General features: G+C 44.4%; 1 protein-coding gene across 1 annotated transcript; it reads left to right on the forward strand.

Annotated features, from left to right (window-relative positions):
- Positions 1-525: 525 nt before the first annotated feature.
- Positions 526-1,220, forward strand: LOC131281136 (RNA-binding protein Rsf1). Its single transcript, XM_058310392.1, has one exon. It carries the CDS (start codon positions 531-533, stop codon positions 1,218-1,220), a length of 690 nt encoding a protein of 229 aa, XP_058166375.1. The 5' UTR covers positions 526-530.
- The last annotated feature ends 10,737 nt before the right edge of the window (positions 1,221-11,957 follow it).

The following is an 11,957-nucleotide window of genomic DNA, read 5'->3' on the forward strand; positions in this document are numbered from 1 at the left end:
CAGCCCTTAGCATTGTTCTACAAGTAATCTATTTCGCTACGAACCACTATTCTGATCAATTTCACAGTCAAACACGTCGAAGAACTACTACTGCGCTACTACTCTCCTCCTACACATCCCACTCGTCGACGCATGGGGATTATTCGCACGCAACGACGACCGTAATCATCCCCGCCAACGCGGTCACCTGCGCCAACCGGTGACATTTTAGGGATTGAGAGCGAGCAAGAGCGTCCTCGAGCGGCTTCTCGACTACTACGACTCCTTCGACAACGCAACTGCTTCGAAAGCTGCACCAGCGCGCGCGCCTTCTTCGATCTGTGCGTAAGCAAATAGCGACACTCCTAGAGATCATATAGTGGGCAATCCTGTGTGTTTGTTGGGGTAAAAGAGAGAGATAGAGAGCGAGAGAGCGATAGTGGGCGAGGTGGTGTGATAAAAAACAATCCTGTTTGATTTGATTTGAGCAGCCACAACAACAACAACAACAACAGCGGTTACCACACAGACGACCTCTGCGCGAAAGCATAATGGGCGATCAGAAGGGTACACGTGTCTACGTCGGCAACCTCACCGATAAAGTGAAGAAGGAGGATCTCGAGGGCGAATTCACCAAGTACGGTAAATTGAACTCTGTCTGGGTAGCTTTCAATCCACCAGGTTTCGCATTCATCGAGTTCGAAAACAAGGATGAGGCGGAAACGGCCTGCGACAATCTGAACGGGCAGGATATCCTTGGCTCGAAGCTACGTGTCGAAATCTCGAAGGGACGCCGCAATCCGCGGGGTGCCACACGGGGCTTCCGTGGGCCGCCCGGTCGGAATGGTGGCAGCGGAAGCAGCGGAGCCGGCGGTAGTAGCGGTAGCTTCCGGAACGGCTCGCGTGGCGGTTTCCGTGATGGGGGAGGCTCGAGCTATCGCAGCGGCAGTGGAGGTGGTGGTAGCGGCGGTGGAGGCAGCTTCCGTGGGGGAAGCCGCAGCTCCGGCCGCTTCGACGGTGGTTACGGTAGCAGCGGTGGTGGTGGCGGCGGCGGCGGTCGCTCCACTGGCGGTGGCTACAGTCGTGATGGTGGTGGACGCGACGGAGGTTATGGCAGCAGCAGCGGAAGCTTTGGTGGTGGCGGCGGCGGTGGTAGCTACGGTGGTGGCCGCAGCAGTGGTGGTGGCGGTGGTGGTCGCTTCCGGTCGCGGTCACCGGTCGGTGCTCGCGGGCGATACTAAACTGTCGTATCGGATCGAACACGCGGCTGACCGAGCTCAAACGGCGAATGTGTAGAGCCGGAACCGTGTTCCCCCATACTTCTTCCTACGGTCAGTTTTGTAATGCAGAAACTGTGTCTGCAAACCGCGTGACGACGAGAGAGTAATGGCGAGTTTTTTGTCGATGAAAGTGTCTATTTCAGTGTAGCATTTAAGAAACAAATCAGACAACCAACAACCAAATGTAAATTTCTTGGTCATCGATAGCATCTCTCCCGTTCCTCTGAGGCACGGTATTTTCATTTTAGAGTGTAAGACAAAGGGTTTAATGCCCACCAAAACGATCAAACCGGTATCGTGCTTAATTTTAGGTCGGAAAACTTGATTATAATTATTTATGACGAGTGCGAATTCATATGAGCAGATAACCCAACCCAATCATCGATCAGAAAAGTCCCACACAAAACTCCATCACAAAAGAGGTCTGTGACCAACGATATCTTGTTTACCCTTATTTGGTAACGAGGAAAACATGCGCCCGATTTGGCCCGATGTAGGGAACTTTTCAATACCAGTCTCGAAATCTAATTCCTATTAATTTAGAACCCTGAGTAAAAGGAGGTCACATTTTCTAAAAATACATTAAAATAGCTTTTAAGTATCCAGTTCGAACTCCATTCATTTGTTTCGGGTTGAAAAGGTCGTTAAATCCCCTAGGAAAGGAATATCATTGTCACTCAGCGCTTGAAAAATTACATAATTATTAGTATATGATTCTGTTGAGGGATATTTTATCCGCAATCAGTCAACTTTTTTCCTACCAATGAATTAAATAGATTGATCGCGGGTGAGTGTTTCGTTTAAAGAAATCCTGTTGTGAACGAGAGCCAAAAATCGTTGTAGTAGTCGTTAAGGCACATTTAGGGAGAGAGAGATATTTGCAAACATCTAGGCACAAACAACCATACCCCAAAAGCAACGTATTTAAGCGATACAACGAGGTATCCCTTCCCACTTTACTTGAACTAGTTTGAGTTGCACTGTAAAGGGCCAATGAATTCATGAAATGTGTCTCGAATGCTTTTAAACCTCCTAGTGCTGGAGGTATTTTTTGTTTGATTTTCTTTCTTTACGATACAAACAAGCACACAAACCTGGCCAGCAATAATATGTGGTAATTAATAAAGTCCTTATGATGGGAAAATGTAGACAAGTGCTAGCTTTTACATTGATGACGCGGTCGGCGATCATCAAGGGCAGTTGTGTGTGTGTACGACGAAGATAGCATGCCCGACTGGTGATCTCATATGTAGGGTCGAAGGGAAAACAACCTGTTATCTGTGTCTCTAAACCAAAAGGGTATTTATGGCTTAAAACCCTGAATTGTATGAGGGTGGTCCTTCTTCCTTCTGCAGTATAATAAAATTTTAAATAACTCTGAAGAAAAATGAGTGGGCTTTTATTTACATATGTTTTATTTCTCTAGAATCGTATCCTGAATATCTAAACATGCTGCGCTACGATGCATAGCTATTTTTTGGCCAGCAAAAGGTTCTAAATTGAATGGAGTTCCATTCACATCCTCATTACTAATACTCAATATATTCAATGGTGTTTTTGGAAATTCTAAGATACAGCAGAGGCTTTGCATAACATTGCGGATATTTGTACACTTTACTTAAAGCGCCTCGACAATCAACTAATGTTGACTTCCTAAAATGTTTTCTACCTGTATTTGAGTGATGCCAACATTTTTTTAATTTTCTACGATTCTCTTAACACTTTTAACTTAAAATATTTTATCTTGTCCGAAACTACGAAAGAAACAGAACATTCAAAAAATGACTTGTAGTTCCCCAGTTATCACACAGATGGCGTTGCGGACATTTGAAAAGATTTTCGATGTTTAATTCAGTTGCACCTGAAACAGTTGGTCGTCACGTGGCTTCAACATATCGGAGTAGTAAAAGTTCGTTTATACTTTTTTCGTTTTTATAGAATTTTGTCTGTTAAGCTAAGTAACAAATTGATAGCAAGTGAACGTTGTGAATTTTCAGAAACACTTGGAATGAAGTGATGCAATTATGTATTCTACCGAGCTTGTTATATATTCATCAAATCACAAAGATATTTTTGTTCAACGAATTGCTACAATGCCATATTTCAAAAGGTGTTTTATAAAATATCGTTGAGAAACGAAATTTCATTTTCGTTTTCACTCGCCCTGTAATCGCACCTTAATGTCCTATTACAAGAAACCTGTTCTCCTACCAGAACCTTTGGCGTCACGGATGACCTCATTTGAACCTACCTGACGACCGACCGTGCCTTCCCGCCGCCGCCGTCATCATCCTCCTCGCCGTAGAAAAGGACACCGCACACATAATAAGTAAACAGGCGATGCGTTTCTCGCACTGATGCGCAGGCGGACAGACGACCCTCTGTTCCATTCTTAAGGGCTTTTCCCATTCCTTTCCAGTCGTTCGTTGTGTTTGTCTGGGGCCCCAAATAAAGGTATGCTTTCATTATAGTGACACATAAACGACCCGCGCGAGCTGCCGGTCAGCATCGTGTGGTTTATGCTTTCAATGCAATTAAGGAAAAATGAATGAGCAATCCCCCGTATTTGTTTCTTGCTCGCGCCTCACCGGAAATAAGATACGTTTAATTAGCTTGGCACCCAACAACTGCGGATCGTCAATTTGAAATATAAAAATGCGTTATCCGAAAATAAATGCTACCGCACTTAACCATTTTTTTTTTTTAATTTCAATCCATCCAATTTCGGTAAGTGTTTTAAATTTGCTTAATTTTTAAATAAGATCAATCCGTTATTTATATAAATTATTTGTGTGGGTCTATTTTTGTCCAGTACTATTGCACTTTACTATTGGATATTAGTAGAACAGTGACGTCACGGTGACGTGATCCATCGAAATCCCCATCGTGCTTCTCTCACATGTTCTCTCTCCTGACTCATTATCTCTCCGGTTCTCTCTTATGACCGGGCGCACAAAACGATCGTAAAGACAATGAAGGAAAAGGAAAAAGTATACTCCCTCCTATGCCACCCTCATGCGTGCAAAAGAGAAGCCCGAATCGAGAGAAAAGGGCCCAAAACTACCCCCGGCGGGACGGACCGGCGGGTTTGCGTACCCCATAAGGCGTAACGTTACGTTAGTTTGGTTACTTCAGCGACGTGGTTCGTACCTGTTGTGTGAGGACGTGAAAAACCCTTCTCCCCTGCGTAGCAGTCCGTGGCGCGTTTGTCCACGCGGGCTTCCCTTAGTTTGTTTCGTTAGTTTTTTTTTCTTCTTGTGCCCCAAACCGCACCCAAAACTTCCTGTGCTTTCTTCGACTTTTGGGCGGAGAAACTGTTTTCTTGTGGGTTTCAAACCATTCGGCGGCGGAATTTCGAAGGTAAATCTTAGTTGGCTGGACGGGATTGCAAAGTGATATTGTGGTGGAAAATTATGTTCTTTTTGGTGTGGAAAGAAAATTTCCCGCTGGTGATTTGTAACCGTTAAGCAAAACTCGTGCTACGTGGAGAAGTTAAAGTGTGAGTTAGCAAAAGGAAAAGCGTTATTCCAGTGCCTGAAAACCGAAAAGGGAGTGCATCCAAAGCATTGATCCACCATCTTTAATCGATGGGGATACGGAGATGGCTTCGCATCCCTCGTACCGGACGGAACGGGTTAAAGCTTGCAGTGTCCGGTGCTTCGTCTGTGTGTGTGTGTACACGTACGTGTGTTTCCCCAACCGTCGGTTACGGCCCGGATCGACCGTCCTGCTTTCACTCGTTCCCCAAGAGCGGGACAGTACCAGAACAGGTTTTCCTCCATCGTCGCCACCTTGGCGGCCCGCGGTGGAATGTAGACGCGCGTCTTGCATCGTGATGTGATCGTTGGATCTCCTTCGCCTTCCCAACGGGCAGCGGGCGAAGGGGAGCGTACCTTCTTGGGGAGTGGGGGGATGTAAAGAAAAGAAAAAAAATGGACAACAAAGTCCGTTGGCTAGAACCGGGTTTATGTGCAACACAGCGAGATAACTTGGGCCTACTTGTGTGCTTTGTGATCGAAACGACGGTGGAAGGTCTTCCAAGACGTTGTTTACGTTCTTGTGCAACGCTGTACCCTGGAGGTTCGTCGCCTATCAAGTAAACAACAACACGGCGCAGTTCACAGCATCACCAGCGGCCGCTCCATTCGGTACGGCCCTTATTCGGAGCCGACGTACAAGCCGCAGTAATTTACCCTTCGTTCCGACGCCTCAGGGACACACCCCACAACCATTGCAATTTAAGGTGTTGCAAGCCAACTCGGATCCAGCAGCGATTTATCCAGCGACCCACCAGTGACGACGCAATGTTCACTTCTTTGTGCTACAATAGATTGCTCTCTGACCTACGTGTGTCAGTGTGCATGTGTGTGTGTGTGTGTTTGTGCGAAGGGAACTGTAGTCCTGACCTTGGTGGCGCCAGTCTCGGAATCGATGTCGTCGCCATGACTCACCACATGACAATCTCCTCGTCTCTCCGATTCTCCAATGGGCTGCTGCGATTTGCTTAAGTTCAGAATGTCTTTTGTAAGGAACCGCAAAATCTAGGTCGATGCGCAACGTAACGGGTGGGGGGACAAGCAAAAGAAAAATCGATGGCGACGCTATGGCATTTGCGCCCGGCCTTACCCGTCGCTGTATTGCCGGGGAGGATTGGAACGTGTCCTTATGTGGAGGATTCTCTCCGTTGCTCGTCTGACAGCTGACGAACGTCCTTGTGGATGAAGAAATGCTCGAACCGCACCATCGTAACACTTCGTAGAACATTTTTCCATCAAGGCACTAATGTGTTTTGCTCAAGTAAACACACCCTCGGGGTGGGTTGCAGTGATGGAAAAATCTGATAGCGGTAAATTTACCCTGCGCCATATTTTTGTTTTGGTCATTACCACCGCCGCGCGGAGGGAAAACAGTTGCTTTTTTCCCCCGTTGGTGCAGCGTGTTTTCCACTTCTCTTTCGGAAGGGCCTCGGCAAGGGTTAGAGAAAACCACAACAAAAATAGAGAAAAGAAAAACCATAATGGACACGAACCGTCAAGGGTCCACGGGAAGTGGCTTTTGTTTTTGAAACGGAAATGTGTGTTATTGTTTTGGGGGTTCCATTGTTGTTGCTTTTTGTTGATGTGGTTGTTGGAGTGGGGGAAGGTTGATGTGGGGGTGGTTGGTCCATCGTTCGGGTGGGGTTAAGTTGGTGGCTACGAGCAGATTGTGTCAAAACAACCAAGTTTGCGCATAAATGCACGTGTGTGCATAATAGAAAACTGTTAGATATGTAATTACTTCATTCGAGCATTATTTATTACCTTTTCATAACATTTTTTTTTTTTAAGTGGCACGACATCCCCTAGTGGGACAAGGCCTCCCTCCGAAGAGAGTTTGTGTGACCGAAAGACGGTATATTATAGATCGGTGGTCAGCCGTCATAACATTTTGGGAGAGTTTAAAAACTATCGTTCTTTATTAGGATTTCTTCGTAGAAATTCTTAAACTTTCAAGGAGATTTTTATTCGTACTATTCGATTCTTATATCCTTATTTTAAATTGATTATTTGAAAAGATTAAATTTCATCAAGACAAAATCATTTTTAACGAGGAAAGTTATGTTTATAGCAATATTTGTAAAGCTATGATAAAAATTAGAAAAAGTTGCGGAAGCTCTTTGCCCAAAGAATGTAACAAACAATACATTAATTACTATTTTTCATGGTCAGAATCCAAACCGAAGAAACTCTAAAAACCCACATCTTTAAAAGGCAATTCAAATTTGAACGCCAAATACCTTAGGCACCAAATCGATCGCATCCCATTCGCGTCCCGCAATCCTTTACAAGACTCTAACGGCGTAATGACGAAGGCAATTTAAAACGAGTTTTGCCTCCTTCGGACCCGATAATTGCATGCAGTGGGTGCGATCCGCCGGTTCAGGCATGGCGCGTCTCGACCGAAACTTGGTATGTTCGTTGTGAACATCTGTGTGCTCTTGGCAGAATGACCGTCAAGAATGAGGTAGAGAGAGAGAGAGAAAGGGAAAATATCTTGTTGAAGGTACACCTCAAAACACGTTTCCAGACCCAAGCCATGAATTGCCATTCGCGGTGTGTATGGTCCCCTCGAACGATTCTTCCGTTTGTTGCCGGACGGTGTTCGCCCCAACCTACGGGAGGGAAAGCTTCTTGAGCGGTTCGAGCCAGCAAAGCGTAAAGGCCAGCCATAAGAACCTAGAGAAGAGGAAAAGTTCTTCCCCCAGCGACGCGATCGTCGTTTCCTTCGTTCTCGCTAGTTCCTTCGTTCTCCTTACGCGACTGGTGTGTAAACATGTTTCACGGTGCGTTTCGTCCGGGCTTTCTCTTCAAGATGTTGCTGGCGGAAAGAGGCCGTTGTGATCGTGTTCCATTTCCTTCGGGGAGGGATTCCGCCACAGGGTGGGCATATTTGAATATTCAAAACAACCGCCTTGCGAAGCCGTTGAAGCGAGGCTCAACGTTCGTTTTGGGATCGCCAATGTTTGATCGCAGGTTATTTTGGACGTTCCGCCCTCGTTTTAAAAATAGTTTTGTAAACTAACTACGAGGCACCATTTTAATGGATCTTTTCGAACTTGTGACTCCCTCTAAGTGTGCTAATGGGTAAAAAAAAAGTTCATCTCATCTCATCACACTACTACTGCACCTTGGAGCATTATTTCCAGTTACGAAAACGAAAACCTAACCATACTAATAGGCGTAAAAATGCCACACGATCACGGGGAGAAAGAAGGGAACGTAACGTGGCTACGATATTCGAGACGACGACAACTCTGTCATCGGTCCTAGGTCATTGGAGTCAGTTTTAAATTCCACCACGATACACGTACGGCTGATTCATCGCCACTTGGGGCTTCTCCGTCGTGCGGTGGAAGGTGCCCGAGATCCAGGGTGACTCGTGGAGATGGAAAAGATGGGCCTTGCCTACATGGGGAAGCGTAGTTACTCATACCAAAGGTAACTAACCACCGGGGATCGGTTTTTAGTTCGATGGAACCATAAAACCATCAACTTCAGAAGTCGATGATAGCGATGAGGCATAGAATGCGCGACAAGAATAAAGAAATGGTGATAAAATTCCATCACTGTGACCAACACCTCGGGAATCATTATCGTTCGTCGCTCGTCGTCGTGTGTCAGCGTGGCTTCCGTAGACATAACCCGGCCTATGAGGTGTGGTTTTGCGTTTCAGAGTAGTAGCAGCGAGAAGCTTGTGGACGGGAAAGAGTTCGTTACCGGATATCGGAGTTGTGCGTGAGAAGAAACTTGATATGGCGAAGGCATCCGTCTTCGGTTCGATAGAAAAATACGTTCAATTAATATAAGTGTTACGTGGATGGAATCTATTCTCCAAACTAACAAGTTCAGCACACAATTTTGTTAATTTCCTAACGTATTTTTGTATTAATTTATTCAGTATTTTTGTATTAATTTATTCACACGAACTTACTTATAACTAGCCCGATTTTAATACTACTAGCAATTTCCATGGAGCAAAAAGATTTTCTCTATTTCGCCTCGAAAAAAGAAAGCAAAATGCGTAAAATAGCTGCTCTAGGTGTTATTTACTTTTTTTTCTTGGTCTTACTACTATCTTTCTCATCTTTCCTTTCCCCTTTTTTTTAATTTATCCATTTCGCTGCTTGCCACGGTTGGAATTTTTCGCCATATCTTGTTTAATTGCAACCCTCAACCTTTTTCCGTCTCTATCGGTTTCATCTCGTGCCCACGAAAAACTTCCGTTTAAAATTTCCCGACCAATGCCAAGCAAACCTGGCTTTTCTATTTGATCTGAATGTTTGTACGCTATGTCTATCGCTCGGATTTTTTCGCTTTCCTCTGCTCGAGTTTCTTTTGTTTTAGCTAAGATAACTATAATCGGCAATGCGCTGCTACCGCCACTGGATGGCTTGTATGTTTACTTTCTTTCTTTTTGGGGCTAAAAAGCTTTCCCTCCCCCCCCCATCGAGCTGTTACATATACACATTTTCCTGCATTGCGTTTCGGGTTGCAATCGGGTAAAAGTTAGATGCAACCACGCTTTTCATGGAGAGAAGGAATGGAGAATGTGCGGGTTTTTTTTCATCAAGCAAAGCATTAAACTTTCCTTTGCCACCATGCACAGTGGTTTAGGAAGCGAACTTTTCGATTGATATTTAAAAATTTGTTTGTTTAAAATATGGTTCACCTTATTTTACTGAAGAAATAAGATTACTAAACTGTAACGTGTTACAATGCGTATTTAGCCTCTGGGTACCTTAAGTGAAGTGAAGAACGATATTTTTTTTTAATCTTATCTGAATTATAATATTTAATTTACTATGAGTATGAAGTATCCAAATGTTTACTTTATTATTTAAACAGTTTAAAATAGTAAATAAATGTTAAATCTTCTAGAGAATCTGCGAAGGCAACCTTATGCCTTGGAGTGAGCCACTGTGCCATGGCTGCGGTTTTCTTAAAGTTCACGATCGTTGCACGATTTTCCGGCGTTACGATTCATCTCCAATCTTCTTCGTAGGGGTTCGCTTAGACCCATCCCACCATCTTTGCGATCCCATTGTCTGTCGTCTTGGGGATACTTTGCGGCTTCGTGAGGTTGTGACCAACGGTTGAACCCACCCAAACCCGCTACAAGGGAAGCTTAGTGAGAGGCAGCACCGAACATGAGGCAAAAAATGCATAGCAAAAGGTTGTGGTTAGTCGCTTTCGTGGTGAAAATTGATTTACGGTGAAATGGCTAAAAAACGGGCGGACGTGGACTGAAGAAATTGCTGTCTCAAAGAAGGAAACCTTTCTGTGCACCTTCGAACAAGAGCCTCTGGACTGTCAAAACCACACATCAGAGATTGTCATAGCAGAAAACGTAAGCTACTTCGGTTGATGGTTTCACGACGAGATTGATCGAATGCGATTAATTTACAACCGTTTGTTAAATCAGTTCACATAGCGACATGTTTCCATTCCAGGGGGCCACGTGGGGAACCTCTTCGTCCAACGCCATGGAAAAGAAGAAAATTGTTCCCAGATTTCACAACCCACTAACGAAAAAGCTTCGGCGCCCGGCATTCCACAGTGTTTATCCATTCGCTTCACACCTCACATTTTCACTTCCAATCGCGCATTGCGGTTTCATCATCATCAACATCGCTTTGCGGTTGGCGGCTGCTGTGGGTCATCGTCTCCCACAGCATTTCCCGGGTGGAACTTCGGGTTTTTTTTTCTCCCCCGTTCAACCCAAGAGTGCTTTCGATGGAGTGATATTTCCGTGCCACTTCATCTCCGAGATTGAGTGCTGGAACGGCACGGGCATTATCAATTGTCCCGATTTTTACCGGCTTTCTTTCCCTCCGCCGTCTCCCTGCTCACTTTTCCATTACCTCTTCTACGCGATGAGTAAGCTTTTGGCTCCGGTTTCGTTTGGCGGAATCAGGTCAACGGCAACAGCATCTTCCCGTACCTTCTTTGCCCGCGTCTATGCACCGGGCTCGGTTCGGTTCCTTCATGATGCCGAACTCAGCGGAGTGCGCTCTAGAAGTGCACCCACTAAAAGCAGCTATAGAAGGAGCCCTCACCTAGAAATGATCACGATCTGAATATTCACTGCTTATGTTTGGTTTGCTCTCTATTTTACGCCACGGAGCTCATTAGCAGCGAGACCGAAACCAGTTCGTCGTCGCGCGCTTCGGGGGCAAAGGGGCGTTGTCAATCGTCGCCAATGATCACCGGCCCTGCAAGAAGCCCATCATTAGCAGTCGTGCCGCAATAAAGTGTGCGCAAGGCACACATCGGTAATGTGCTACGGGAGTGGAACGGAAGGGAACGGATGCCGTCGTAAAGTGCAGCCAAACCCGGTTTGACAAACAAGAATCAGCCAACTGCATCCGGTAAAGGGGGAAGATCATCAACGGGCGGGGATAACGGAAACTAGTGACGAGGTAGTGGAATTGTGGTGATTCGGCGATTGAAGGCATGTTATATACGATATTGCTCTTACTTTAGATCACTTGGAAGATTAAACTTGTGTTACTTAACTTTAGATCAGGGATAAATAATTAATTTCACAAATATGAATTCAAGTAGGCTTAGCTTAAATTAAATTAAAGTATGAGAGACTACCTCACAAAGGATACGCCAATACCGTAGTTGGGAATTAATCCAAAGGAGCAGAATGTTTTGTTTATAAGGCTTCCATATGTTTCAGTACAATACTTTATGTATTTCAACTGTTTTTCACACTGTTGAACAACCTTTTTACGTTCATTTTACACTTATTTTAATTTATAGTTGATTGCTGTAACAAGTCCTTTGAAGAACTAAAAGCCCTTGCAATCTATCTACGATTCTATTTTGGTTTTTCTAAATCGCTTCGTCTATATCAAATTTTAGTTTTTGTTTTTGTTAGTTCTATCATTATTTCACCTTTTTGTTATTCTATAACAATTTCAAATGGTTGTATGCTTTTTCTATCCATCCGTTTTGTTGGTTTACCTTTTTAAAAAAACATGCATTGGTAAAAATCGGTGTTGATTTTTTAAATATCGTTATTCTGTTACTTTTTTAGAACTTGATGAATATCTTTAAGGAATTTCAAATATTGGCATTCTTTTCGATTTAATTAAGTCGTGCAAATAATGATATTGAAATGTTGGTCGAATGATCGAGCTCTTTCGAGATA

This window comes from Anopheles ziemanni, chromosome 2 (genome assembly GCF_943734765.1).
Source record: "Anopheles ziemanni chromosome 2, idAnoZiCoDA_A2_x.2, whole genome shotgun sequence".
NCBI lineage: Eukaryota > Metazoa > Arthropoda > Insecta > Diptera > Culicidae > Anopheles > Anopheles ziemanni.

Coding starts and splice junctions, on each gene's coding strand:
- LOC131281136 (XM_058310392.1), top strand. CDS start 531: ATGGGCGATCAGAAGGGTACACGTGTCTACGTCGGCAACCTCACCGAT.